General features: G+C 35.5%; 2 protein-coding genes across 4 annotated transcripts in view; both read left to right on the forward strand.

Moving 5' to 3' along the window:
- The window catches only part of LOC149564329 (malonyl-CoA decarboxylase family protein), a 292928-nt gene that overhangs the window by 228480 nt on the left and 37402 nt on the right, over window positions 1-27046 (forward strand). Inside the window, exons 13-15 of one of the 3 annotated variants that reach the window (XR_016364190.1) lie at window positions 5677-5749; window positions 24532-24763; window positions 24892-25044. Coding sequence is in view for 1 of the 3 variants with exons in the window: in XM_089827389.1 (XP_089683515.1) it covers window positions 5677-5749 (73 nt within the window). In the remaining 2 variants the exon portion in view is untranslated. The remainder of the gene's footprint in view (window positions 1-5676; window positions 5750-24531; window positions 24764-24891; window positions 25045-27046) is intronic. The other 2 variants (XR_016364191.1, XM_089827389.1) reach the window with 2 other exon arrangements.
- On the forward strand, window positions 25132-27042 carry LOC149564330 (uncharacterized). The gene is made up of 3 exons (XM_089824137.1): window positions 25132-25584; window positions 25732-26131; window positions 26250-27042. Exon 3 carries the CDS (start codon window positions 26264-26266, stop codon window positions 26879-26881), a length of 618 nt encoding a protein of 205 aa, XP_089680263.1. The 5' UTR covers window positions 25132-25584; window positions 25732-26131; window positions 26250-26263; the 3' UTR covers window positions 26882-27042.

Consider the following 27046-nt stretch of genomic DNA (forward strand, 5'->3'; position numbering starts at 1 on the left):
CTCTTAAGTGAAATAAAGTGGGCACTAAAGTTCAGGTAAACTAATAGTTTAATATCACTTTTTGTGGCCAACTAAAGTAAAAGAAAATAAAAGATTTAAAGTAACATTTTAAAAAGAAAAGATGGATGTCCACTAAAGGAGAGATAAGTGAAATATTATTTTGCTCTCTTCAATTTTGATATCACAAGATTGTGGCAACCCTACGACTTTTTCTCATGGATTCATAGGTGTATGCTCTATGTTTTAATCCATTGATAAGGTGTCATAAAGGTTGTTTGTCATCGTCGAATTGTACTTTATGTATTCTTGTTTGTGTGTTCTTTTTGAAGGTTTTTGTCAAGTTAATCCCCATAAATGCTTCTCAAGATAAGCTTTTCTTCTTTGATTTGAAGCACTTGATTTTTTGGAACTTTTGTGTCTTTACTTCATTTTTACCTTTCTTGTTAGTATTTTTCAATCTTATTTTTTCCTTTGAATAATAGCCCTTAGAATTCTGCTTGTTTCGAGCTAACTTAGGCCTCAAACGGAATTGTCTACCTGAAGTTATAAAGGAAAAGATGAGGTTTTTCAGCACGACAACACCTTTTATTAAAAAATCTTCCAAAAGTGGACTTTTAATTGACAATTACATGAAATAATTTGTTTTTTTATATCTTAAGTGGATTTTGACATCCATTTTAAAATTTCAGCTCATTCTAAGTTGATTTGACCATAGTTTTTAATGTTTTAATGAAACTGGCTTTTTCTAGTCTATTTTTCATGTTACTTTATTGAAAACTATAGTTATTTATTAAATTTAATCACATGAGACACTTAAAATGCACAAACGTGGGTTTTTATCACTCATTGCATTTCATCCGCATGCAAATCATTATAAAAACCCTCTACCAATAAAATATATGTCCTAAATACATATAGGTGGGCTTTTATATGCAATAACACATTTTTATGTGTAAGTGGGGTTTTTAATGTACTTCTGTATATTTATGTCTTATTAGTATTAGACCTTTTATAACTTAAAAAGCTTATAAGTGGGGAATTTCAACCCAAAAAAAACATGTTATTGCATTCTAAAAGTCCATTAATGTGTTTTTAAACTTGAATTATGATTTAAATCTTAGTTATCAATTTGAGTTCGATTCAAAATACGGTTTCAAAGAACCGGTTTGCTGGTACGGCAAAATTTTGGAAAGGGCTTTGGGTTCATTTGTACAAAAACATGTAAAAATTATTAAAAAAAAAAAAATATATATATATATATATATATATATATACATATTTATGAAGCCTAGAGGCATCGAGTATCATAAAATCATATGATTTAGATTTTAGATTTGGTAATCCTGTCACAATTGTTTTTATAGAGGGTAGGGCACAAAAATGGAGATCACCTAACCTTTTATGCCAAATTTCATTTGTTTTGGAAACTTCATGATTTAATGCTTGGTTTTGAGCATTATAGAGTTTATATCTATGCTCCACCAAGTTTCCGGGACAGGGACGTGTTTCTGGTACGAGTAAGGGTCAAAGCCAAAATTTAGGGGACGACGATTAAATACATAGGGGATTTTTTTATATATAGAGACAATATTCAAATATGCATATCATAACATTGATAAACCATTTACCATAGACATTTTAGATGATGAATACATAGAATATTATCAAATGGAAAATACTAAGTGCTTCCATTATAACAATATCACATACAAATATAGGAAAAATCAAAATGCCTAAAGGCTCCAAGTATCATGCTGAAATCAGAATGAAATAAAGAGAAGGTCAACTAAAATAGTTAGTAAATACTAAACGCAATCTTTCCTCAATAAACACAATCTTTCCTCATTGCTACTACTGCTTTTATGTTTCTTTTCTTCCTCTTAGCAAGTATGTCAATTCTAAAAATGACAAGAAGAGTTAGTGTTTTAATGGACCAAATATGGGTTGCATATTTTTATTATGTCTTTAAGACAACTAGGGGCGACGCTAACAACAAAAATTATAAAAGAATGATTTTTTGGGGGTGTTTTGCCTTTACCAGATTGGCTGGAAAAAAGGGGACAGCCACCAGTTTCAGGACGGATAGGGGACGAAAAAACCGTCCCCGGTACTACTGGCCATCCCCAAGTTTCTTGCCAAAAAAAATGGTCGTTTCAAGGATTTTCCAAATTTTCCAAAAAGGAGACAACTTAGGGGATGGCCAGAATCCGTCCCCGGTACGGGTACGAGCCCAAAACCATAGGGGATGCGTCCTTGTGGAACACTAGTTTATATAAACTTCCATCTCTAAATCCTATAGTGATTACATTCTTGACGTTAGAACTTTTAGGCCAAGATAAGAACTTTATCTTCCTAAAAAGTGACACGATATCCTAGGTCTGTTAGGCCAGAAATGGAGACCAAATTTCTTTTGATGCTTGGTACAAATAGAACATTTATCAATTGCAGGGTTACTCTGGTTTTTTAATTTTATTGAGTAGGTCCCAATTCCTTTCACTGGGTAGGTGGATTTATCCCCATTTGTGACTTCTTCAGTCTCTCTGAATCCAGTTATGTGTCGAGATGCTCCGCTATAAATTATCCAAGAATTCTTGTTTGTGTTTAGTTCACTTGATAAGGCTAAGAAGAATAGTGAATTTTCAGCTTCCTTGACTTTAGCTATAAAGGCTTGAGGTTTCTTCCTTTCCGGATAGTACCTGTGAGTGTGTCCAAACTTATCACACTTGTAGCATTGTATTTTAGACAAATCTCTGTTCTTGTAGGTTTTATTACTCTTCCCTCTTTCCAATTTGAAATTTCTTTTCTTTCCTTTATTGTTTGTGTTTGCATGGAGGGCTTGTATTTCTCCCTCTTTATTTCGACTAATCCCTCTCGTAATTAATTTTGATTCTTCCTGAGTGTAGTCATTCTTAAGCTGATCAAGATTTGGTAGAATAAGTTATGCACTAATACCTTGAATAAAAGATTCCCAAGTAGTTGGTAACCCTTTAAGGGCTATTAAGGATAGTTCCAGAGCATCTACATTATTTCCAATAGTTGAATGTTGATCTTTCAATTCTCATAAAATAAGTTGTAATTGTTTCTCCTTTGTTCATCTTGATATGCAGAAGTTGTTGTTTCATGGTAAGAAGTCTGTTCGTATTATTGATCTCATATGTATTTTGAATAGTTATGAACATAGCATAAGCAGTTGTTCATCTTGATATAGTTGAAAGGATATGATCCTTTACAGAATCAATAATAATTTTGATGGTCTTATCGTTATGTCTTTTCCATATTGTTTTATCTAGTTCATTATCAGGCATCGATTTGTTTTCTTCTACATATGATTCCAGTTCAAGTTCTTGAAGGATGATCACTATCCGTATTCTCCATAGTACAAAGTTTGAAACACCTTCAAGTCTGTCCTCAAGTCTGACACCATTCACCATGATTTCTCTTGTTGAATAGATTTTGTGTAGGTCTGAAATTTTAATGGTAATTTCACTGTCTTATTTGATATCTATCAATGAGGCTCTGATATCCTGTTAAGAAAAATTGGATCTGAGATAGAGATTTAGATTTCAAATAGTACCAATACTGTTTACTATTTAAGCAATTAAGAAGCAATATAATTTCTGCTTTGTATATACAGTGAGAATTCCTTGTATTGAGATGACAATGTTGATGGTGTCTGATCTTTGTAAATGCAAAAGCGATCAACTGCAGGTAGTCTAATATCCGTTGTTATTGATTATTACCCGGCAGTGATCTATACCCAACATAAATATGTCTGAATGGTCACCCTTCACGTAGAGTCATGACTCTACATGGCTTGGGCCATGTAGGGTCATGACCCTACATGGAAGGTGACCCTTTCCAATTATAATCATACCCTTGATAGTCATAGTTGCTTTGACTTGACTTAACAAATACAAGACACGACAAAACATGCTCGATGGTAGTAACATAGACTATGATATTGTGAGCCAAGGCAGATAACATGTCACTCCAAACACAGGATGATTCGGTGATTATAATAAGACAAGGGTGTCAATTCATATGTAGGAATAATTGGTGATTATCATAAGATAATGGTAACATAAATGAAAGCTTTAATCGATTCTGATTTGGTGTTTAACATATGAGCAATTGATCTAATTATATTATATAATAAAGCAGATATATGTGTGCGCTCGCGCGTGCGTGATTATGTCAATCACAACCATATCTGACTGATGCTACATCTTCAACAGTTCCTATAGTTGAAAATTTTTGTAAATTTAAGATCAAATAAATCTGGAATTTTCTACATGCATTTCTAAATATTGGCATATATCTATGTTCTTTATTGGCTGCAAGTTACTTTATTATCTGCACTTTTTTTGTCATCTCAAAAGCATTTGAGACAATTCAAAACAAAAATAAAATAGGCAAACAAAGCAGCATATTAGCATGTATATCTTTCACAGTGTATTATAAATTATTAAGAAATCTTTTAGAAAATGAAAAATAGTACAATTCCAATCCCACATCAGCATGTATACCATTTAAAATGTAGTCTGGATGTTAATGGACTTTTTCCCGAAAAAAATAAATATAATGAATGAATTAAAGTAAAATGTAATTATGCTACATTGTTATTGTTATGAAAGGGTGTAAGTTTTTGTAACCACCCTTAGGGCATTATTGAAAGTCATAAATTAATAGAGAGAAATACAAAGAGAGATGCTCAGCAAGATCAAAAGGCACAAAGAAGTGCAAGTTAAGATCATTGATTGGCATTGAGACATTTGGAGAAGGGGCACAAAACGTGTGTCGAACTCGGGGTACAATGTAAGCTAGGCAGTGTCCTGGTCAAGGATGTGTTATTTGTGCCATAGAGGCAGGTTTGGCTTCTATAAGAACTGGTGGGTTTTGTAAAGGAACTAGTTTCCTCCAAGGGTGCCTCCTTACCGTGAAGAGCTTGGACTTCTAACCATCTTTCTATGCCAGATGGCAGACTTCTTGATTACACTAATATGTATTGAGTTATAAATATATTTACGTAGCTAATGATGCTCAGTGGCTAAATTTATTTGTGCACATTAATGGTATAAAAATTTATTTATTACATATTGTTGACTGTTATTATCTTTTATTTATTTTTTATGATATATTCATGTAATATGTAGGCTTTAAATAAAGTACTTAAGATTAGAATATTGTTTTAATAATTGCATATAATATCATTGTGGTTAATTATAAATTAGGTCAGGTTAAAAGTCTAATTATATTGGATACCCAACAAATATTTTTGTTATGAAAAGTTGTTGCCAAATGTCTTGAGAAAATGTACAAATTTGTTAGAATTTATGAGACTATTCTATAAAGACTAACTGAATAATACAAACAACTTAGTGTTTCAACACAATTGTTTTTATTCATTTATAATTTGCAAAGAGAAATGAAATGTTTTAGCATAGTTCATGTGCCATGTTCAACATTTAGGTGACTCGATGATTTATTAGTTTTTTTTAAATAGATGAGCCTAGGATAAACTATTTTTCAAATGGAGTGTGGAAAATGAATATGATTTACGATACATTTCTTGTAAGTGGCTTCATTGTAGCACAAGCATTGTTGCTGAATATCACAGGAAGCAATTGAACTTTTTATCCTTATATAATGATCTATATCCTATTTTTATGATTGCAGATATTTACTTAAGGAAAAGAAGCGAGGCAAGGCTCTTGATCCTGTCGCAAATTTTCATGTGCAAAATGGGGCTGTGAGTTTTTTTTTTGTCAACAAGGAAACTAATGTTTTATTATTTAAAAAACAAAGTTGTTTTGAAAAGGAACCAAAAGTGATGTTAGCAGCGTGATCCAAATTCAAAATCAAAAGGGAAAACACTAGAAGAAAATAGTAACTAACATACCTTCAAAAGCCGATATAAGGGGAATTAAGGAATGAAAGTGACTAGTGTTCATCTTTTCTGCCCTAGGATGAAAACCCTTTGGAAAAGAATGGGTTCCAAGACTAAAACTCCCCTATTCATGTCCTTGGTTCCATTCAAATATTGCCATTGAGCCGAGTAGTTGTAGATTTGTCAACATGTTTAACCGGTGTGAAGAATTTTACTCTTGCCGAAATTGTTTGTCCATGGAATTTTGAATTTTATGTATTTTGGTGTAAATATTTCGTTATTGTTGATATATTATTGCATTTCTTGTTGGGAAGCAAATATAAATTATTTAGCTGATGCACTAGCCTTACTAGCAACAAAATCTAAGTGCAACCTTTGGGAAGGATTTTCACTCTATAAAGTAATATTAATGTCTATTTGCATCATGTTGAATGCCTCGTACAAGGTCAGCAATCAAGTTTGAAAGTGAATAATATTAATGTGGCTTCCTTTCAAGTGATCGCAGCATTGTCTCTGCCTTTTATCTTTATTTCTAGGTTAATGTACTAGTGAAAAGGAGGTGGTTATTCACTTTTAATGAAGTTAATATTATGTTTGAAGGTTTTCTAAACAATATTTGTACTAGGAAAAAACTATTTGTAGCCTTAAAGTTGCTAAATTATCAATGCTGAATTAGCTATACCTGTTATCTCTCAGATTTGCACCCTATGCTAATCTTCACAAAACTAGACATAATATGGAGAAACATGAGATTATTTCAAGGCTTTGGGTGACTTATAGCTGAAATAAACCTCTAGAGAAGGCTGACTTCCTTAAGTATCACCTAAAACTAAAACTTTTTTGAAGGGAAAAGGGTAAGAAACAAACTTGAACTTCAAGCAACTTCAAACTGCAACCTTTTTCTATAGAAGGTGATATGCCAAAACTTAAAGTTGCAAAGAATCAGTAATTACTTAGATAACTCTCACGTACATTTAGAAATGACACTAATCACACCATCATGTCGGTGCATAAATATTTCACAGAAAGGCCTAAGAATTCATGAAAAAGAGAGGAAGAAATCAACCCTTCACTACATTAAATTAAAATGAATTCTTTTGACCATAGATTAAAATCTCTCCGAGAAGTGGCAGATCTCTACTTTGCACAAGAACTTTTACCAAACAAGAAAACTTAACGTTTTCTTGGGAGAATTCAAGCCAAGAATACCTTAAATTCTCGCTGATAAGTTGAACACTTCTTTTCGATAAATTGCAAATGCAATTACTTAACAACTACTTCTCTCGGGCAGCACCAATAAAACTAGGACACCCAATGACTTGCATGTTCATTGTTTATTTTTCAATTTCGAGTGTTTGGAGGAGAGGAGAAGGGTTTTGGTGGAGAGAAATAGTCTTTGGAAGCTTTGTAGATCAATTACAAGTGGATTTGAAGTGGATGAAGCGAAAAGATTTTTCAAGCAAAGCCAAATTAACAAGTAAGTTTTTTGAATTCTTTTTCTTTCTAGTGGGATGGGAAAGAGGAAGATGTAGATTTGTTTCATATTGTACTTGACATTTGTATTTCCTTATCTTTTTACAAAGACAATTCACTATTTGTAGGTTGTTTTAGAATTTAGAGTCTCTTAATATGGTTGTTAGCCATCAACTATAGTGTCCCTGGTTGTGGGTTTCCGAATTTCAAGCTGACAACCTGCAATTGTACTAATTCTCAATACTCATAAGGATCATTATGTAACACATTATTCATAGTAAGTCTAAAATATAGGTTCTATCTCATAAATTAATATATATATCTTTCTTAATGAGTGTTTTGCAATCAGATGCTTAGCTTCCTAGGGCTCCCAAAAGGGAACAACTCTCTACTAAGCATCTTCATTTCGCAATCTTCTCAATAAGCCTTATGGATGCTTGATCAAGGCATCCATCCTTCTTAGGAGAGAATTTCCCTCCTAAGCCTGGGGATCTATCAGATGTAGATTCACCTTATTCCTTTAATCATTAGTGATCCTTGAGGAGTGTTGCCTTTCTTCTCGGTTTTGATGTTGTATTGTGTGGCTTGATAGTACTATTAGTCCAATGTACAGCTGAGGATCCTGTTGGAAGTAAGACTCTTGCTACCAGTTTTCCTGCGGTTACTGCTTTTCTAGTCCTGAATGACAATTGTCCTAGATATCACACGGATTCAATTCCACATTTTATTCCTTGCTTTCTCCTGCACATTAATTTCCGGATGATGCTCGATATCTCTAGTTATATTCTGTCCTCGGCTTCCTTGCGGGGTTTTAAATTCTACGTGAAAGACGTTTCACAAGTGATGCTTGTGGCTGCAATCTCTAACGTGCTTTGCTATATGTTTTTTCCCTCCTTTGTTGACACTCTTTTTGTTTAATACTATATGGTTTTGCCGCTATCTACCTTCTCTTCCCTCTCATTCAATGCCTCTTCCTTTGCTCGGCTCGATACATATATCATTCTGACGGATCATGTCGTTTGGTGTTTTTAATAATGCATTGGATTTGAACATTTTGAATGTTTAAGTATCGGGTTATAATTTGCATGGATTACGTTATAAAAGGGTCAATAATATTATTATTACTTATCCCTTTGTTAATTAATTCTAATAAATATCAAGGTATTTAATAATGTTTGTTATTGGAATATATATATATATATTTATTTATTTTTATTTTTTTTAATATTGAATTTTATTTTCGAAAAAAAATGCTTGTTTAATTTACAAGTGTTTGCCTTATTTTGTTGGGGTTATGACATTAACATTCCACATAAGGATGCAATTTTGTTACAAATTGCGTTCATATATATCTAGATTAGCTTGCTAAGTTTGTTTACTCATTTAGTAACTCATTAGATGCATATCTTTATTGAATTTCGCAAAAAAATGCATTTCTAATTAAATTTAAGTCAGTTTTTCAAGTTCCCAATATTTTCCCGAGAAGTTGCTGATTGATCTCTGATATTTGCTGAGAACTTTTTTTTTTGCCTCACCGAGAAGTGGCAGAGAAAGAGATTTTGAACTATGCTTTTGGCACTATCTGTAACTTGCAACAAGGCACTTAAAAACCACAGAATAGACACTTTTATGAGACAGAAATGAAAGGAAAATAAGTTCACTAACAATGTCTATCAATCATTTATTCAGTACACTAATTCTGCAATGCATGAGGTGGTCTGAAATGCAAACTAATGGTTCCCAATATAAATATTTGCATATGCAACAAGTGAGATACAATACTAAAAAACAGTGAAGAACTAGGATTGAACAAAAATCTCTTAAATGTCTTCCTGCCAAAAGCATGAACTGATTACAAAGTGAGTGAGAAACTCACTAAATACAACTTTTCAACCAACTAGGGTCGAATGCAAGAAAATAGCCCCAAAAATAGGGCACTCCACTCACTAAAAATTATGTCATATGCATGAAAAAATCTCTCCAACTCATACACAACCATATGACTTACTAAAACTGCCCCTAAAAATGCTCCGACTATAAATGCCTTCCAAATTCTAAGGAAAAGTCAAACTCAACCCTATGTCTTCTCCAACTCCCCTATATACTCTCCTCTTGCCTGCAAAATAACTCAACTTCTTGAGAAGAAGTCCTCCAGCTCATTAATGCATCTTATCCATTCCAATTAATGTCATTACTTGCTCTCCTTTTTCAGAACATTAATAATTTATTAACTGATTTAAAATATCAACCAGTTAATAATTATTAAAATACAACAATGGAGCATGAGAACTCTTAAAATCTGGGCATTTGAAGATGCTGAATTCTGGGCATTTTCTGCTTATACTTTGAAGTTTTGGTATAAACAATTTTGGAGAAATATTACATTTCTGAGTTTTCTATGTCTGATTAATGGTTGTTGATCACCAATATAGACATGTTCTTTCATTTTTCATATCTGGTATTTACAAATCATCTATTCAACCATTCAAATATATGCTTTAGTGCCCATTTTAACAAGATAGTTTTCAGAAAATGAATTAAACAATCCCTTAAACGTCAACAGAACATTTTCTGGTAAGATCAAAGTTTATTCCTTACATCAATATCTTCCTCCTCACCAATTTATAGGGTCATACAAGTCCGGCTGTAACAATTTTTCCTTTTTGGCTATGAATTCTGGAAACATTTCTGGGCACAGCTATTGTCACTAAAATGGACATAATTCTTTCATTTCGTCATGACAATGCCTCAAACTTGATTTAAATGGAAGAATACTCAGATACCTTTCATTTGAGCATGGTTTCCCATATTCATATATCCATGTGTCTGTACCATGCATGCAAAGCGGCTATAAAAATAAAAATTCAGAAAACTAGTAAAACTGTACACTTCCTCCAACAACATATAACTTCAGATTTCTTGATGACAATGATCATTACTTATCCATTCCTGAAGTTGTATATTTGGTATATCATGTATGTTTCCTATTTCTCCATTGTTACTTCCTGTAGCTACACTTTACTTCTTACTGCCACACTTTACTTCTTGTAGCAGCTTGCATTAAGCTTTCCCCTACAGCATGTATTTCCTGTTTATTTATACTTTCTTGTAGCAAAAATACTTATATTTATCATTGAATGCAGCCTACTATAGCAGAATTTGTCTCTTGTAGCATATCATCCTAATTGAGCTAGTGGTTGAAAATTAGGTAACAATACCATTTAAGGAAAGTTGCAATTTTGGCTAGGATTTGACATTCCAATTCATACAATATATTGATAATTTCTGATAATTATTCCAGTGATGATTTCACACATAATAATCAGTACTTTTTATTATTAAAAAAATATTTTACATTGTAAAATTTTGTGCAACGTACTACTATTATAAGTTCACAAGTTGATTTTTTTAGTAAGTTTAGAAGGAAATGCCACCACAGCATTAAAAAATCATTCACTTTCCACCTTTACAAGTCTAATGTTAATCTATATAGCCCATATCCTCAAATATTTTAATATATTTAAATATTCTCCTAACTTAGCATTTTAATAATTTAAATAAGGCTAAGTGTTTAGCCATTTTGGAGTAATAAGGAGTTTTCTAGCTCCATCTAGATCGATTTTTCTGTGTGATAGCTCGTTGGAGAGAGCTCAGTGTCTACTATTTTATTATCACTTACCGGGACCAAGAGCTCAGTCTCTACTATTTGATTATCGCTTACCGACACTTATTTGATGCTTGAAGCTGTTTGTTATTAATAAAGTAATGATTTCTTTCTATTTGGATGACTTTATTGGAGAAAATAATATTATATTATAAAGTTCAAATGAATTCCACTTTAGGGTTCAAATTGCCTTGGAGAGGAGATATAAGGAGAAGGCAACCTAAAGGTGAGTATCTTTTATCATTTTGTCAACCTATTTCGGATGCCATTTGTCTGGAAGAGCATTCCTCACCTAGGACGCAAACCCTAGTGCTGAGAGCAGGTTTGTTGGGACGTAGCCTTCAACAAGATCAGATTCAAAGGTTCTTATGCATACAGTTTGATCAAGGTAGAGGATCGATTTCTAGTATTGCAGTCACACTTTGCAGGTAGTGGAATTTTAGGGAAGGCGGTCACTTTGGTTCAGCCTGGCGTTTTCTTGTAGCAGCTCATGTGAGGAATTTTGTGGTGTTTAATTGCAGCAGATTAGGCTTTATCATTCGAACTTGTTTGGCTGTAGCTAGTTCCCATCTTCAACTAGCGTCAACCTTGTTTGAAGTACATCTGTATTGGGACTATTCTGAAATAAATTAGACTCTACTGGTACAGTTTTAGAATCATTTCCAGATTATTATGTATTGCTACATATGATTTCTATCACTACTATTTTATCAGTTACTGTTATTTATTCATTGTTATAACTTACACCTATATTCTGAAAAATACAAAAAGAAACAACATTCTTTTGCAACTTCTGTCTAGCTCTATAAGATCAAAACAAATCTACAGTAAAATATAATTTATATAATTAAACATTATAGCAGCAACAGAGTAGATATCCATTTGGGATATTTTAGGGGTATCAAAGCCTCTAACCTGCCAGCTTGTTGGGTTAGTTGCAAGTCAATACCATGGCTAGAATTAGAAATGGGCGCTCTAAGGTTTCATCCCCGTCAACAGGTACAAGTAAGATGCCTCTTGCTAAGGCTTTTAATGATGCAATAATGGACAGCTACCATCAGTATCGTTCTCTTCCTAAGGAGATACAAGACATGCTTCCATTCACACAATTTATGGGTATACAAGATGCCGAGGATGATTTGGTATCCAAAAGTTCATAGCAGCAGCAAGGAAGGAAAGAAGAATCAAAGGATAGAAAAGAAAGTATTGGGAGAGAAGATAAGTTAACAAGGGAAACAAGGACCAGCAATAACCAGCAAGAGGAATTACCAGATGAAGATCTTGAGGGGGTATCAAAAGAGGATATTGAAGAGAGCCCTGCTCTTCAATGGCAGTCCACATCCTTTGCTTATGGATTTACACATGTCCATAAGCTTGTTTTGGAGAGCCAACTAAAGGTTGGTGAAGAAAAGCTCATTGCAGCCTTGTCACATTTTGACAGTTCCCACAAATTAGTAAAGAGCTACATTTGGAAGGTCCAACTTGAGGGAAGACATAAATGTAAAGAAGAGGCTTCATCAATCTCTGATTTGCATGTGCTTAAGACAGCCATGGAGGTAATGAAGAATGATTACTTAAACCTCCTTTCAGATAGAGATCAACTTCTTGACCTTGGTATTATTTACTCTATTTCTTTGAGGGGGAAAGAAGAGGAGATTGATCAGCATATTTCAAAACTTTGAGAAATTCTCAAGTAGCTCTCCTCATGGCAAAAAATCAGATTGAAGAACTGAGTAGGGAGTTGAATTTAATCTATGCTTTACCTACAAAAACATTGTGTGGAGCTGAGTCTACTACATATTACTTCAGCTCAATCATAAGACCTGCCTCTTGCAACAGCTTGTTCAAATAGACAACATATTCATGAGATGAATGAGGAAAAGGAATCACTTGATGATACATTATCCAATGATACCAGTAGTTCCATTAATACTAAGGATATACAAAGGATAGCAATTTTACTTCCCATTCTCATAAGTTTGTTGCCTATAGTCTTGAAGAAGTTGATGACATACATTTAGTCATTGTTGATGACCCCTTTTCCGAGATGAGTGCTGATTTGATTTTAGATAACGCACTCTTTGAATTGGATGATAAGGAGGCTCTTGATCTTGATGACACCAATGATATGAGGAGCTCAATCTTGGAGTATGATTGTGAACACTTGGGGGGCCGGCCACTCAAAGAGTTGTCCTTATGGGCATGGATGACACATATACTTCTGTTAAGAGGTGGCCTCACGGTTTCCTTGACGGGGCAGAAATAAGCTTTCTGATTGGTGACTTTATACTCTTCAATCCATTGAGGAATAGTGACTATCCTAGTGGGGATCTTATGACTCATCTGAGCTTTTCACTGTCTACATTAGGTTTTCAATAGTATGGGAGTGTTGGGAGGTGCCCCTATAAGTTAGCGATGGAGTGGGGAGTGTTTGTTGTTGATTGGAATTGGTTTGATAGCATGTTTGATATCACTTGTGTTGTTGATTAGAGTTATGGCAGTGAAATAGGGTGGCCATTGTTGATAGTTTTTGAGCATGCAAGATATTACTCACCCATAGATATGATGTCCTGCATACACAAAGGGTTACTTGATAGTGATGGTGATAATATGAAGTTCTTCTACATCACACACAGTACAACATATGTTTTGTTATGGGACCCAGGTATTGATTTGCGAGATACATCACTTTACACAGACTTCCATATATTGCTTCATCGTTTGGAGTGTTTGGGCATTTTTGTCAGAATGGAACAGCTGTTTGTATGTTTGAGAGATACGGAGCGTTGCATGCTGTGGTTGAGCATATTATTTTGTCAATTTCCCCGGATTGCATCAGGTTCAAAGATTGTTAGTAGGGACCTCATGAAGAGGCATTGGCAATATGGGTTTGCATATCTATTCAGAAAGGTGCAATATGAATATGTTGCAATTTTTTTGAAATTGGTTTGGAATCCAAGAATCGACATGGATAATACATTCCTCCAGTGGATTCATGGTGAGATGCTACACTTTAAAGATCTTGATGTTTATATCAGAGTAGCGTAGCAGAGGACATGGGTGTGTTGGTTGCACTTGGGGGAGTATTGTTATAATACTACGTATCATATGTTGATTGCTATGACTCCATTTAGAGCCCTCTATGGTTATGATGCTCTATCTTTTGTTGATCTGGCGATTAGTGATAATAGGGTTCCTCTGGCACAGGATTGGGTACAGGAGAACCAGGACATCATGAGATTTCTCAGAGAGAATCATCAATAGGCACAGAATTAGCAGAAGGTCTACGCTGATCGACACAAGATTGAGAGGATATTTGAGGTGGCAGATATGGTGTACCTACGATTGTAGCTTGACCGGTAAAGCACCCTTAAAAGGGGTGGAGCTGAGAAGTTCAAACCTCGTTTTTATGGACAATACAGGATTATCAGGCATGTTGGAGAGGTTGCGTATGAGATTGAGTTACCATCTGGCAGTAGGATTCATGATGTGTTCCACGTGTCATGTCTAAAAATGGCACTGGGACAACATATTATACCATCTCCAGATCTACCTCCCTTGGATGAGGAAGGTAAGCAGACATTGGTTCCTAAGGAGATCTTGAAAGAGAGGGAACGCCAGCTAAGAAGCAGGGTGATTCAAGAGTATTTGATTCATTCGAGAGGTCTCCCTATAAAGGATGCCACTTGGGAGTGCGAGACTATTTTACAGCATCCAGCTATGCAGTTGCTTTTGGGCAAGCATCTCCGAGAGGAGAGGATTGTCATGTCCCCTCTTTAGCTCTATCTAGCAGTGACATAAGTTAGCCTATTATGCAGTCTCGTAGGCTGGCAGTGGTAATCAAGGACTCAGTCGGGGTTTTCAACGTCTTGATTTGGTATTACAGGCAGTAGTAGATCAGTTGAGAGCAGTTCCTTGATTGTAGGAGATTCCTACCATTTAGGAGGTTGTGATGTTTTCCAAAGTTGAGGTTCTATGAGATCACCCCTTGGTATCAACTTCAAGAGATTTGGGTGTGTTCCCTATTTTTTAGGAGTATCCATAGATTTGAGAGTGAGACTGCTAGTTGGCCCAGGTTGTCTAGCATCAGTCACAGGCAAGTGACAAACTCAGTTTCATGTTTTGGAGGTGTCTGGGTTGTTCCTTGGCTACTTGGGAAATATTTTAATATATTTAAATATTCTCCTAAGCATTTTAATAATTTAAATAAAGCTAAGTTTTTAGCCATTTTGGAGCAATAAGGAGTTTTATGGCTCCATCTGGATCAATTTTCCTATGTGTGATAGCTCGTTGGAAAGAGCTTAGTCTCTGCTAATTGATTATCACTTATTGGGACCTATTTGATTCTTGGAGCTATTTGTCATTAATAAAGTAATTATTTCTTTCTATTTGGACAACTTTATTGGGGAAAATAATGTTATATTATAAAGTTCAAATGAATTCCACTTTAGGGTTCTTTTAGGGTTCGAATTGCCTTGGAGAGGGGATATAAGAAAAAGGCAACCTAAAGGTGAGTATCTTTTATCATTTTGTCGACCTATTTTGGATGCCATTGCTCTAGAAGAGCATTCCTCACCTAGGACGCAAACCCTAGTGCTGAAAGTGGATTTGTTGGGACGTAACCCTCAACAAGATTATATTCAAAGGTTCTTATGCATATAGTTTGACCAAGGCAGAGGATTGATTTCTGGTATTGCAAGCAATGGAATTTTAGGGAAGGTGGCCACTTTGGTTCAGCCTGGCGTTTTTTTGCAATAACTCACGTGAGGAATTCTGAGGTGTTTAATTGCAGCAGACTAGAGTTGTTTTATTGCAGCAGCTTGGGCTTTATCATTCGAACTTGTTTGGCTGTAACTGGTTCCCATCTTTAGCTGGCTTCAACCTTGTTTGAAGTACATCCTTATTGGGACTATTCTAAAATAAATCAGACTCTGCTGGTACAGTTTTAGAATCATTTCCAAATTAGTATGTATTATTGCATATGATTTCTATCACTACTATTTTATCAGTTATTGTTGTTTATTCAGTGTAATACTTATATTCTGATAATACAAAAAGAAGCAACATTCTTCTGCAACTTCTGTCTAGCTCTATAAGATCAAAACAAATCTACAAGAAAATATAATTTATATAATTAAACATTATAGAAGCAGTAGAGTAAATATCTATTTGAGATATTTCATCATTGTTATATGATTTATGTTCTTCTTGTTCATGTTTAAAGTCTGCCTTCTCTATTTTGCATCTAAACATTTAGCATATATTATTAGTACAAACCAAGGTCACCAAGAGATGAGGAGACTTGTAGGTCTTCGGTACTGGTACCGGTATGGCAACTTTTCAAAACTAGGAGATGGGGGATACTTGGAGACAACAATTTTTTTTATAGTTTAAAGAGGTTAATTCTAAATACAAAATACTAATACTATAAAACTAAAAGAGTAAGGAAAATAATAATAGTAATGGCACATTTAGATAAAGTCAAATATTTCAAAACTCACATAATCACATTAGTATATCTCATAGTCATACCTGTTTTCCGAATATTGCATATGATCGTTATCATATCAAATTGATAATCGCTGAGATTATCATTACATATTCAAATTTGAAATTCAAAAAAGTATAGTTTGATGCTAAGTACTAAATTGTCGATATGTAAAAAAACGAACAAACTTAGTACAGGAAACAAAAACCAGAATCTATTTAGTACTAGTATGTTGATGGTACTATCATCTACTCCACAAGGTTGTGATCATCCATCTCAAGGTCTTCAACTATCATGCTCTCCAAAAAATCATTTAAATTGTCATTGGTCTTAATTTTTGCATTAAAAACATTAAAATGAGGGCTAAAATACATAAATAATTTAATAATACATTTTACATTTTTTTTTTAACAGGAGACTTTGAGGAGACTTTGAGGAGACTTCACTTTTTGGATTAGGAGATTGGGAGACTTCAGGAGACTTATTCATGAAGTCTCCAACCTTTTTTGAGGTCTCTGGAGATGCGACAAGTCTCCAAGATGTGTCTTTTAGGGGGGAGACAAGTCTCCCCATTACCATGGTACAAACACATTGCAAATCTAAAACTAAAAACAATACATTACATATCCAAAATTTATAACAGTTCCTTTTTTGAAAAAGCATTATCATGACTCATATTTTCAGATTTTCTTAAAATATTAAATTATATTTAAAAATTTGATGTACCCAAGTACCTCTATACCCTATTTTGAAAAATAGTTGTACCTAAACCCTAAGTACCCAAGTACCCACCCATCCCCATGCAACCTTGAAATTTTTTTATAAAAAAATACAAAAAAAACAAAATCTTAATGTCAAAATAAAACAAAAACAAATTATCACCATACATTGTCAAAGATTTTTTTATGAACAAACACTAGCATTGGCATCAATCACCTAGCAAGGATCTTTTAGTGGTATCAGAGCAGAGGTTTTGCCTGCCTATAGGGTTGGGAATTTATTTCTACGCATCAAGCAGAGCTAAAGTATTTAGACACTACAATTGCATGTAGTGCACAGGAATAGATAGAGACAGGTTCAAGAAGGCCAACAAACATGGACGATGAGCAAGATGGTACTATACAGGCTTAGTCGAAGGACGTTGTCAAAGAGCTTATGAGGACACTGATAAACACACAACCCTAGATAGCCAATACCTTGGACAAATTACTTGATATGCTGGATCAGATGAAATTGGATCATCATAGAGGCCAACATGGTAGACATGGTACGGGTAGAAGTTTCATTTTAGTTGCTAGTACCAATAGGGGGAGCATATCCCTATCATTGGATGGGGTACATTTGGGTCTCCTAGATGATGCAGTAACACAACAAATGGGCCATTATAGCCTCGCTTTCTTCCTAAAGAGGAGTTGGTGCAGGTAAACCCGTTGGAGGGAGTTGGATTCCAAGAGGTCGTACTAGCAGTTACAGATGTGTGGAGGGCTCTTCCCTTGGAGCTCAAAGAGGCATTTCCATTGCCGCAATATTGTGCTCACTGTAGAGATAGTATGAGGTTCAAGGGAGACAAGGGCCCTAGTCAAAAATAGTATAATGACCTTAAGAGAACTACTAGCAAGCTCACATTGCCCCCCTTCAATGGCAATGGTAGTATCAATGTAGGAGCACATGTGTACAAGTTGGATATTTATTTATTACTTAAGCCTATGTTGGAGAGAGGTGACATAGTTTGTAGTACTACATGAGGGTGTTGCTTATGATTGGTAGCACCATTGTTCACTAACTCAAAATCATGGTCATGTACACTCCTATGCATATTTCATCAAGAGACTCATGCTAGGTTTGATAGGAAGGATGTGGAGTTGTATTATAGGTATCCCGCACTGCTAAAGCAGAGAGGTCATGTAGAGGCATATATTAATGAGTTTCATTGTGTGGTAGTTATGGTACCTGAGACGCTAAGTGTGTTGTGATTCTCTTTGGTAGTTCTGGTCTAGTTGCCAAACACGGGCTATAGGTAGCAAACTTCCTTGGGTTCAATGTGACAATGGTAGATTGATTCACTCTTTGGTGATTGGGAGATATAGTTGAGTATTTAGATGAGTGTCTATACTTTGCTAGATAATTTTTATGTAGTGGGGCTTGGGGAGATCGATACACTTTTGGGTATCCAATGGTTGCAATCCCTAAAGAGATATGTTCAAGATTTCAAGAAGATACAACTTGAGTTCATGGAAAATGGCAGGAAGGTTATGCTCAAGGCACTCTTTGATGGGGGACTGGTGGTAGTTTCAGGATGTAGTCATTGTTTAGACATGATGATGTGGCTTGGGCAGCACAGTGTTTCATCTCATCCAAGTCAGCATCACAGGATGATTGGTCTTTTCATGTGGATGTTCAAGAATTCTAGATAAGCACAACCTTTTTTTTGGTGATATTTCTCTTGGGGTAGCTCTTGGTCAGTGGTTTGAGAATGTGATTGAGCTAGAGGTCTCTAAGCTTGCCATTACAACTCCCTGTTGTCATCCTGAGAAATTCAAAGAGAGATAGAGAAGACCATCAAGGAGTTATTGGATATGAAGCACACCACACCTAGCTTAAGCCCCTTTGCTTCGTTTGTGGTGTTAGTGAAGAAGGACGACAGTATGCACATATACATTGATTATTGTGCACTTAACAAGAAAACAATTAGAAGTAGGTATCCTATTCCACACATAGAGGAGCTGCTAGATGAGCTACATGGGGTAATCTTCTTCTCAAAGGTTGATCTTTGCTCAAGATATCACCCGATCCCAGTCAAGAGGAGGACATACAAAATAGGTTTCAGATGTCACTGTGGTCATTATGAGTTTTTAGTGATGCCTTCTGGCCTCACTAATGCACCTACCACCTTCTAGTCATGTATGAACCACATCATTCATAAGTAGTTTAGAAAATATGTTTTGGTTTCTTATGACATCTTGATCTACAGCAGGACATGGGAGGACCACTTGAGACATTTGCATGACGTGCTCAGGAATATGGAGACCCAATCATTGTTTACCAAGTTATCCAAATGTGAGTTTTGAGTTATTGAAATATTGCATCTGGGACACGTGATTGGACAAGATGGGGTTAAGGTGCATGAGGAGAAGATTTAGGCGGTTTGAGACAGGCCACCTTGCAGGAACATCTCTGAGCTATGAGCATTCCTTGGTTTATGTACTTATTATAGGATATTTGTTAAGAGGTATTAACACTTTGCAGCCCCCCCGACAGATCTTACTCAGAAGGGAGAATTTAGATGGTCAAAGGAGGCATGGGCAATGCTTGATGGACATAACAAGTTGTCCAGACTTGGCCCTTCCAGATTTCCCTCGAACCTTTGTGTTGGAGTGTAATGCTTCAGGAGAGGGTTTTGGAGTGGTTCTCATTTAGAATCACCATCCTATAGCTTATGAGAGTAGAAAATTGAGATACAATGAGATACTTGACTCTACGTATGATAAGGCGATGCTCACAATCATGCATGTGTTGGTGAAAATCAAACAATATTTGGTGGGTGGTAAGTTTGTGGTGAGGGCAGACCATGTAATAACCCCAATCGGTTATAACTTCTTCAAACACCAAAAATCTTTATACTTCAGTTGTTTGACATTTCGTCAAACACTTTGCAAGCAAGCTCTGATACCACTGTAATAACCCCAATAGGTTATAACTTCTTCAAACACCAAAAATCTTTATACTTCAGTTGTTTGACATTTCGTCAAACACTTTGCAAGCAAGCTCTGATACCAATATAATAACCCTCCTCAAATCTGCCCTCAAAAATGCTGATGAAAGCTCAAAGAATTTCATCAAACAATTCACATGCAAGGGACGTATGACTGATATAGTATTTCAGCTAGCTTCAATTGACCTTTTAACAATTTGCATCAATGAAAATCTTGTGCTAGAAGACTACAATGGACTACACAAATGACCTAACATGAGTGTGCTACTAAATTTGACAATATTCAGTGCATATATATGATCTGAGCATGAGAAATGAACACCTACAGCCAACTGGCATTTTTACAAACAGTTGGTATGCAAACTAACTAGCTGATAAATAATGATATTAAATTGCTTAAATGACACCAACAACTATTATCATCTTAATTGCAATGAAAATTACAATGCTCATGAAATATGGCCAAGACTTTGGCATTTACATGGATTATAAAATGATTATGCTGGTATAATGCACACTTACAGCTGAAAGCTTATAACACCCTAAAAACAATACTAACAAAAGAACCTGGTTGTAGATGGCTGAAATAATTTCCTTCTATGCTGCCCCTTCTGCTTTGCTTTTTTCGAACTGCTTTTTCGGCCTGCTTTTTCGTACCCGCTTTTTCAGCCTGCTTTTTCGTATCTGCTTTTTTCGACCTGCTTTTTCGGTTCTGCTTTTTCGGTTCTGCTTTTTCGGACTGCTTTTTCGGCCTGCTTTTTCGGTTCCATTTTTTTCGGACTGCTTTTTCGTATCCACTTTTTTAGCCTGCTTTTTCGATTCCGCTTTCTCGGACTGCTTTTTCGTACCCGTTTTTTCAGATTGCTACTATGTTGAATCTCAAGACCATATCTTTCAATGGCGTCAAGATTTTCAGCTTGAAGGGATTTCGTCCTCCAAACTATTGAGACATAATCTCCAGCAAATTCTCCAATTTCTTTGATATTGCCAACCATGCTAAAATAGAAGCTCTTCCATTTCTTTTATAGTGTTCTCACAAGAGCTCCATCTTTCGTTTTCTCAATGTGGGATAAAAGATAACTCCCTTTATGTAACTTATGTCTCCAATGTGTTATAAAATAAAGGGGACTCTTTTAATTTAAATATTTTCCACAAACTATAGTCTATGCATTAATAAAATTAAATATTTAAATTTAACTTTATAAAATAACTTTATCAATGCATAACAAATCTTATCAATGATAAACAAGTCTTCTTGTCGATTTTAAACAATTACCATCAACATACCGCTGCCACTAGATGTCCGACCATATCCAAGATGACTTACTATAAATAGTAAGTATGCCCAAAGTTGCCTCAAAACCCCTCAGAAAGACCTGCAACTGAAACTATCTAGGCCAAATGGCCTCTAAGTCCCTTTAATGTCTTGGTTAGCCTATGAGACCGTGGGGAAATATGCTAACGACAACATCATGCTATGAATGCTAAAAAGGGGACATTATAGACCACAATAGCCTAAGATACTTCGTGGAATAGAACGAACTAAATGAACACTAGCAAGAACGGGTCAGTAGAATATAGACATATGATTTTGACATCAAGTATGTCTAAGGGGAAGAAAAACATTGTTGTTGATGCATTATCAAGGAGACCTACAATTGTGTCCATATGTTCCCTAAGTGAGATTATAACAGATTGGAAATCTCAACTATAGGTTGAATATACCAAAAAAAATTTTGCTTGTGAGATCGCAAATGGGTTGATATAGGATGACAAGTACACAGTTTGTGGTGATGTGATATATTATAAAAATAGGATCTTCTTAGTCCCTTTGATGCACCGCTTGCAAAGCATCGGGGCTATTTTCGAGGCTTACACACAGATCAAAGAGAGGTTCTCATAGAAGGGCCTCAAGGATGATGTCCTGCAATATGTGCACAATTGTGTGACTTGTCAATAGGCCTAGAAAGACAAAGCAGCCCTTGAGAAATCTAACGCTGTTCCTAGTAATTGAGCACACCTAGTAGTAGACTCCATGCTGCCATAGAAAATCCCAATGCCACCCAATTCGGAATACATACAGGCATCAAATGTAGCTCTTAATGGAAGAATTATAACCCATCTTGAGAGTTGTTCTTATGCCAAACGCACAGCTGTGATATTGAATTAATTCCTTGAACAAATAATACTTTTAAACCCCTGATCAATCTGCAGTTTAGTAATCAGTCTATGACACAATTAGGACAACAATGACCAATTCAAAGCACAATCCACCAAAAGAAATCACCTTTCTCTTAAAAGCAACACTCAAACCCTTGAAAACCCCACTCAGAAAAAAATATCAATTGCCATAAGAATGAATCAAACTTTTGCAAGGAGTTGTATTTATAACATTTTAATTCAAAAAGTTCTTTATCACACCTAATAGCTAAGGCTTCAAATTCACACTTTTCACTTAAGAAACTTCATACTTAAAGTTTTCACTTACTTGTGAATTTGCATTTGGATACATATTCAACCCTTTAAATTTAAATAATTTCATGCACTTTTGTATTTAATACTTGACTTTAGGCCAAAGTAGGGAGAATCAGAATCGGCAAGGCCAAATCAAATCACAAATCAGCCATGAATCGGAATCGAATCGGCCACAAATCAACAAATTAAAAAAACCCTTGAAATTTAGTAACTTATTTCATAAACCCTTTATCACTAATTTGATTCACCGATTCACAAAAAATTGTTTGGCTTGAATTGAATCGCCAAATCGCATGAATCGTCGCGATTCTTGTTACTATGCTTTAGGCTTATAACTAATTGATTAAGTAAAACTTAGTAAATTGCTTCTCTTTATACTCCAAGAACAAGAATTATCAAGTATTTAACCCAAACTAACGTGACTCGCGGCGAGTCACGCGAATCAACGAGCCACGTTGACCCCGCTGAGTCACAATGACCTGTGACTCGTGAGCGGCAAGTCACGTGGCCTGATTCGCGTAACTCGCAAGTCACAGAGTGACTCGCCTGACTCGGCTGAGCTTGACCCAGCCGCAGCAGACAAAAATTCAACCATTAAAATATAATTTTTTTGCAAATTTTTTTAATGTTTTTTTTTAATCTTTCTCACTCTTATAACCCTAAAAGGACTCCTATAACACTCTATAGTGAAAAGAAGAAAGAGAGAGAGAGGTAGAAGAGAAATAGAGTTTTCTTATTTTGCAACCAGCTAAAACAAAGAGGAGAAAAGCTTGCATTTGTGACAGTGGAGCTTGCATTTAGATCATCAAGGAGTTTATAGGAGCTCTTCTCAACACTTCCCAAAGCATTTGAAAGAGGTAAGAGTTGATTGTTTAGATTTTGATGATTTTTTTCTCTATGCTTATGGGTTTTTTGCATGAATTTTTTTTGTTTGTTTATGATTTTTTTGTTACTTTAGATCTTCATAAAATACAATGCTAAAATGGTAATATTTGGTCTAAAATGTCTTATTGTAGAAACCTTTACATTTTTCCTTACTCATAATGGCTTCTGGAGGTAAAAAACCCAAGCTCTCTAAAGGCAATAAAAAAGATGAGTGTTGGAAGTTCACCATAGACTTTCCGGGTAGAAAGAGAACTCAAACAAAATGCCTATTTTGCAAATTCATTAATAGTGGGGGGATAAATAGATTAAAATACCATATTGCTGGCATACATGGTCATGATACTGAGCCTTGTGGAGCTGCAACTGTTGAGGCTAAACGTTTTTGTTATGTAGCCTTGGAAAAATATGAACAAGAAAAAGAATTAAAAAGAAAACAATTAGAAGAGTTAGCTCAGATTGATTCTAGTTCCCTTCCACGCTCATTTGCAAATGTTTCTGAGTCAGTAGGCTGTGTTGGAGAAGGTTCTTCTCGTCCCCCCTATCGTCGTAGTGCTTTTGTTGCTCATTCTTCTTCTTCATCTATTCCTTGCACTTCTAGTGGTGCTACGGTTGCTGCCCCTTCTAGTGGTATTGGCTTTGCCTTTCATCCTAGAGTCAGAAGATCTAGTAGGTTGGACAATTTTTTTGTACTGCGTACCACTCCTGGTGCACAACCCTCACTTGAGAGCATGGGCTGGAATAGGGAGATATATGAAGCTAGAGTAAGAGCAATTTGCAAGTTTTGGTTTTTCTGCAACATTCCATTTATAGCAGCCAAGTACTTCAACTTCATTGATATTTGATTGTTTTACGTTTTAAGTTTTAAAATTTATATTCAATTTTATACTTTTAATTTGATGTTGAAAATTTGAAATATGCTAATTAAAATGTTTTTATAAATGTAACAGGACTCCTTATTGGCAGGGGATGATTGATGCAGTTTCCATCTGTGGTGCGGGGTTTAAAGCCCCCACTGAAGATGAGTTGAGTGGCCCCCTCTTACTAGATATGGTTGAGGAGATGAAACTTGAGTTGGAGGACCATAAAAAGATTTGGAGCCAAAAGGGGTGTACCATTATGACGGATGGATGGACAGATAGGAGGAATAGAACCCTTCTAAATTTTCTTGTTTCTAGTGAGGTAACTCATCATGCTTTACTTCTTGAAGTCTAAAATTTAATGTCTACTATTACTGAATAACGAAAATTTTTGTTTTACTGACTATTGATTCTTGAATGATAATTATTTTGTTTAATTTTCACTTTCAGGATCCACCATGTTTTTGAGGTCCATAGATGCTTCCTCACGTGTTAAAAATGCAACATTCTTATGTGAGACTATTGAGAAGGTCATAAGGGAGGTGGGGGAAGAGAATGTTGTCCAAGTGGTGACTAATAATGCAGCTAATTATGTTGCTACAGGTAAAATTTGAATTTCTAACTTTCTAAGTTCTACTCCTAAAAAATTTGTTTTAGTTTTTCAGTAAATTTTGGAAATTAAAAGTCTTTTAATACATCAAAAATTTTCATGGTTTACTAATTAATTTAAAATTGCTGCAAGAAAACTTTTGATGGAGAGACACCCAAAAATCTTTTGGACTCCATGTGCGGCCCATCGCATCGACCTCATGTTAAGAGGATATTGGCAAGCTTGTATGGGTGAAATCATGTGTTACCAAGGCCAAAAATCTTTGCAAGTTCATCTACAATCATGCCTTGGTCCTCAGCACTATGAGGCAATACATGAAGGGAAAAGAGTTGGCTCCTCCTGGTATCACAAGATTTACCTCTAACTTTATCACACTAAAATCCTTGTTGACTTCAAGGTTAGAGTTGAGGTGCATGTTTGTTGGTCCAGAATGGAGTTCCTCCTCCTTTGCCACCAGCCCTACAGGGATAGATGCAACAAAATGCATTTATGATAATGAAGGTTTTTGGGAGCCGTGTTCGAAGATTGTGGAGGTAATTTAAATTTTAAATTTTAAAAGCTTAAGTCTTAAAATTTTCTAAATTAATTTATCTCATACATATTTTTGTTTTATTTTCATTGTGCAACTTTACAAAGTTTCATCATTCACTAAATTATTTTTTTATTTAATTGTTTTGTAGATCACTGAGCCCCTTGTATCTCTCTTACGAGTTGCTGATGGCGAGAAGCCCTCTATGGGCTACATTTATTAGGGCATAGATAGGGCCAAGGAGGCTATTAAGGCCAAATATGTAGGAGTTGAGGAAAACCATGGCCCTATTTGGGAGATAATTGATAGGAGATGGCAAAATCAGCTTTATAAGCCCATCCATGCAGTAGCCTATTACCTCAATCCGGCATACCGCTTCCGTGATGATTTCAAGGCGGATGAGGAGGTTCTTAGTGGCCTATACACAGTAATATTGAAGATGTCCCCTAATCCCACAGATATATTGCTTGAGATGGATGCCTATAATAATGCATCAGGGGCCATTTTTTCAAGTCAAATTTGCAAAGAAGGTCGTATAAAATTGCAGCCAGGTAAAAATTGCAGCTTAAGCCTTATACAATCTAGTTTCTAAATTTCTAGCTTTAAACTTAAAGTTCAAATTTTGAAATGAGACTAATATTTTTTTGTTTTCTTTTTTTCAAAATTCAGATAGATGGTAGCAAATGTTTGGGCCTTCAACCAAAAACCTTCAGCAAATTGCCATCCGCATTTTGAGCCAACCAAGTAGCGCTTCTGGATGTGAGCGCAGCTGGAGCATATTCAAGCACATCCACTCGAAAAGGCGTAACAGGTTGTCTGTGGAGAAAATGAATAGGCTAGTCTTTGTGCACTACAACCTGCACATTAGGATCAGGGAGATTTTGGATAGTGACACCTCTCCAATTGCTCTAGAGGAGGTTGATCCAGAGTCTGAGTGGATCACTGAGGCTTCTGATCCTATCTTTGATGATGAGGACCTACGGTGGCTTGATCAGGCAGATAGAGAGGGCCAGGCTGAGGCTGTGGCTATGGCAGCAGAGAACCAAAGAGCTCCAATTGTTCCTAGTGGCACCTCACAGACATTGGCAAAGCCAGAGGCAGAGACTACAATTGATCCTAGAGGCACCTCACAGGTTGATGCTATGGCTACTGAGACATTCAGGACCTACCTTAGCCGCCTTACTAAGAGGCATTTTATAGATTATACTGAGCTTGAGGTTGAGGATGAGGATGAGGATGATGATGACGATGAGGATGACGATGAGGATGAGGATGAGGATGATGATGAGGACTCCGACTAGGAGCCATAGCTGTAGACTTATAGTCTTGTTTTAACTTTTTGTTTAACTTAATATATGATCAGAATTTGGAACATTTGAATTTGATGATGACTATTGAATCTTGATGTGTTGGATTTCATAATACATAATACATATACATTTTGATGGTTTGCATGGATTTATCAT

The sequence above is a fragment of the Cupressus sempervirens genome, chromosome 4 (assembly GCF_028749045.1).
Source record: "Cupressus sempervirens isolate cs-2001-9-10 chromosome 4, ASM2874904v1, whole genome shotgun sequence".
NCBI classification, from domain to species: Eukaryota; Viridiplantae; Streptophyta; class Pinopsida; order Cupressales; family Cupressaceae; genus Cupressus; species Cupressus sempervirens.

Excerpts from the sequence above, each read along its gene's own strand:
- LOC149564330 (XM_089824137.1), top strand. The coding sequence starts at position 26,264 with ATGTTTGGGCCTTCAACCAAAAACCTTCAGCAAATTGCCATCCGCATT.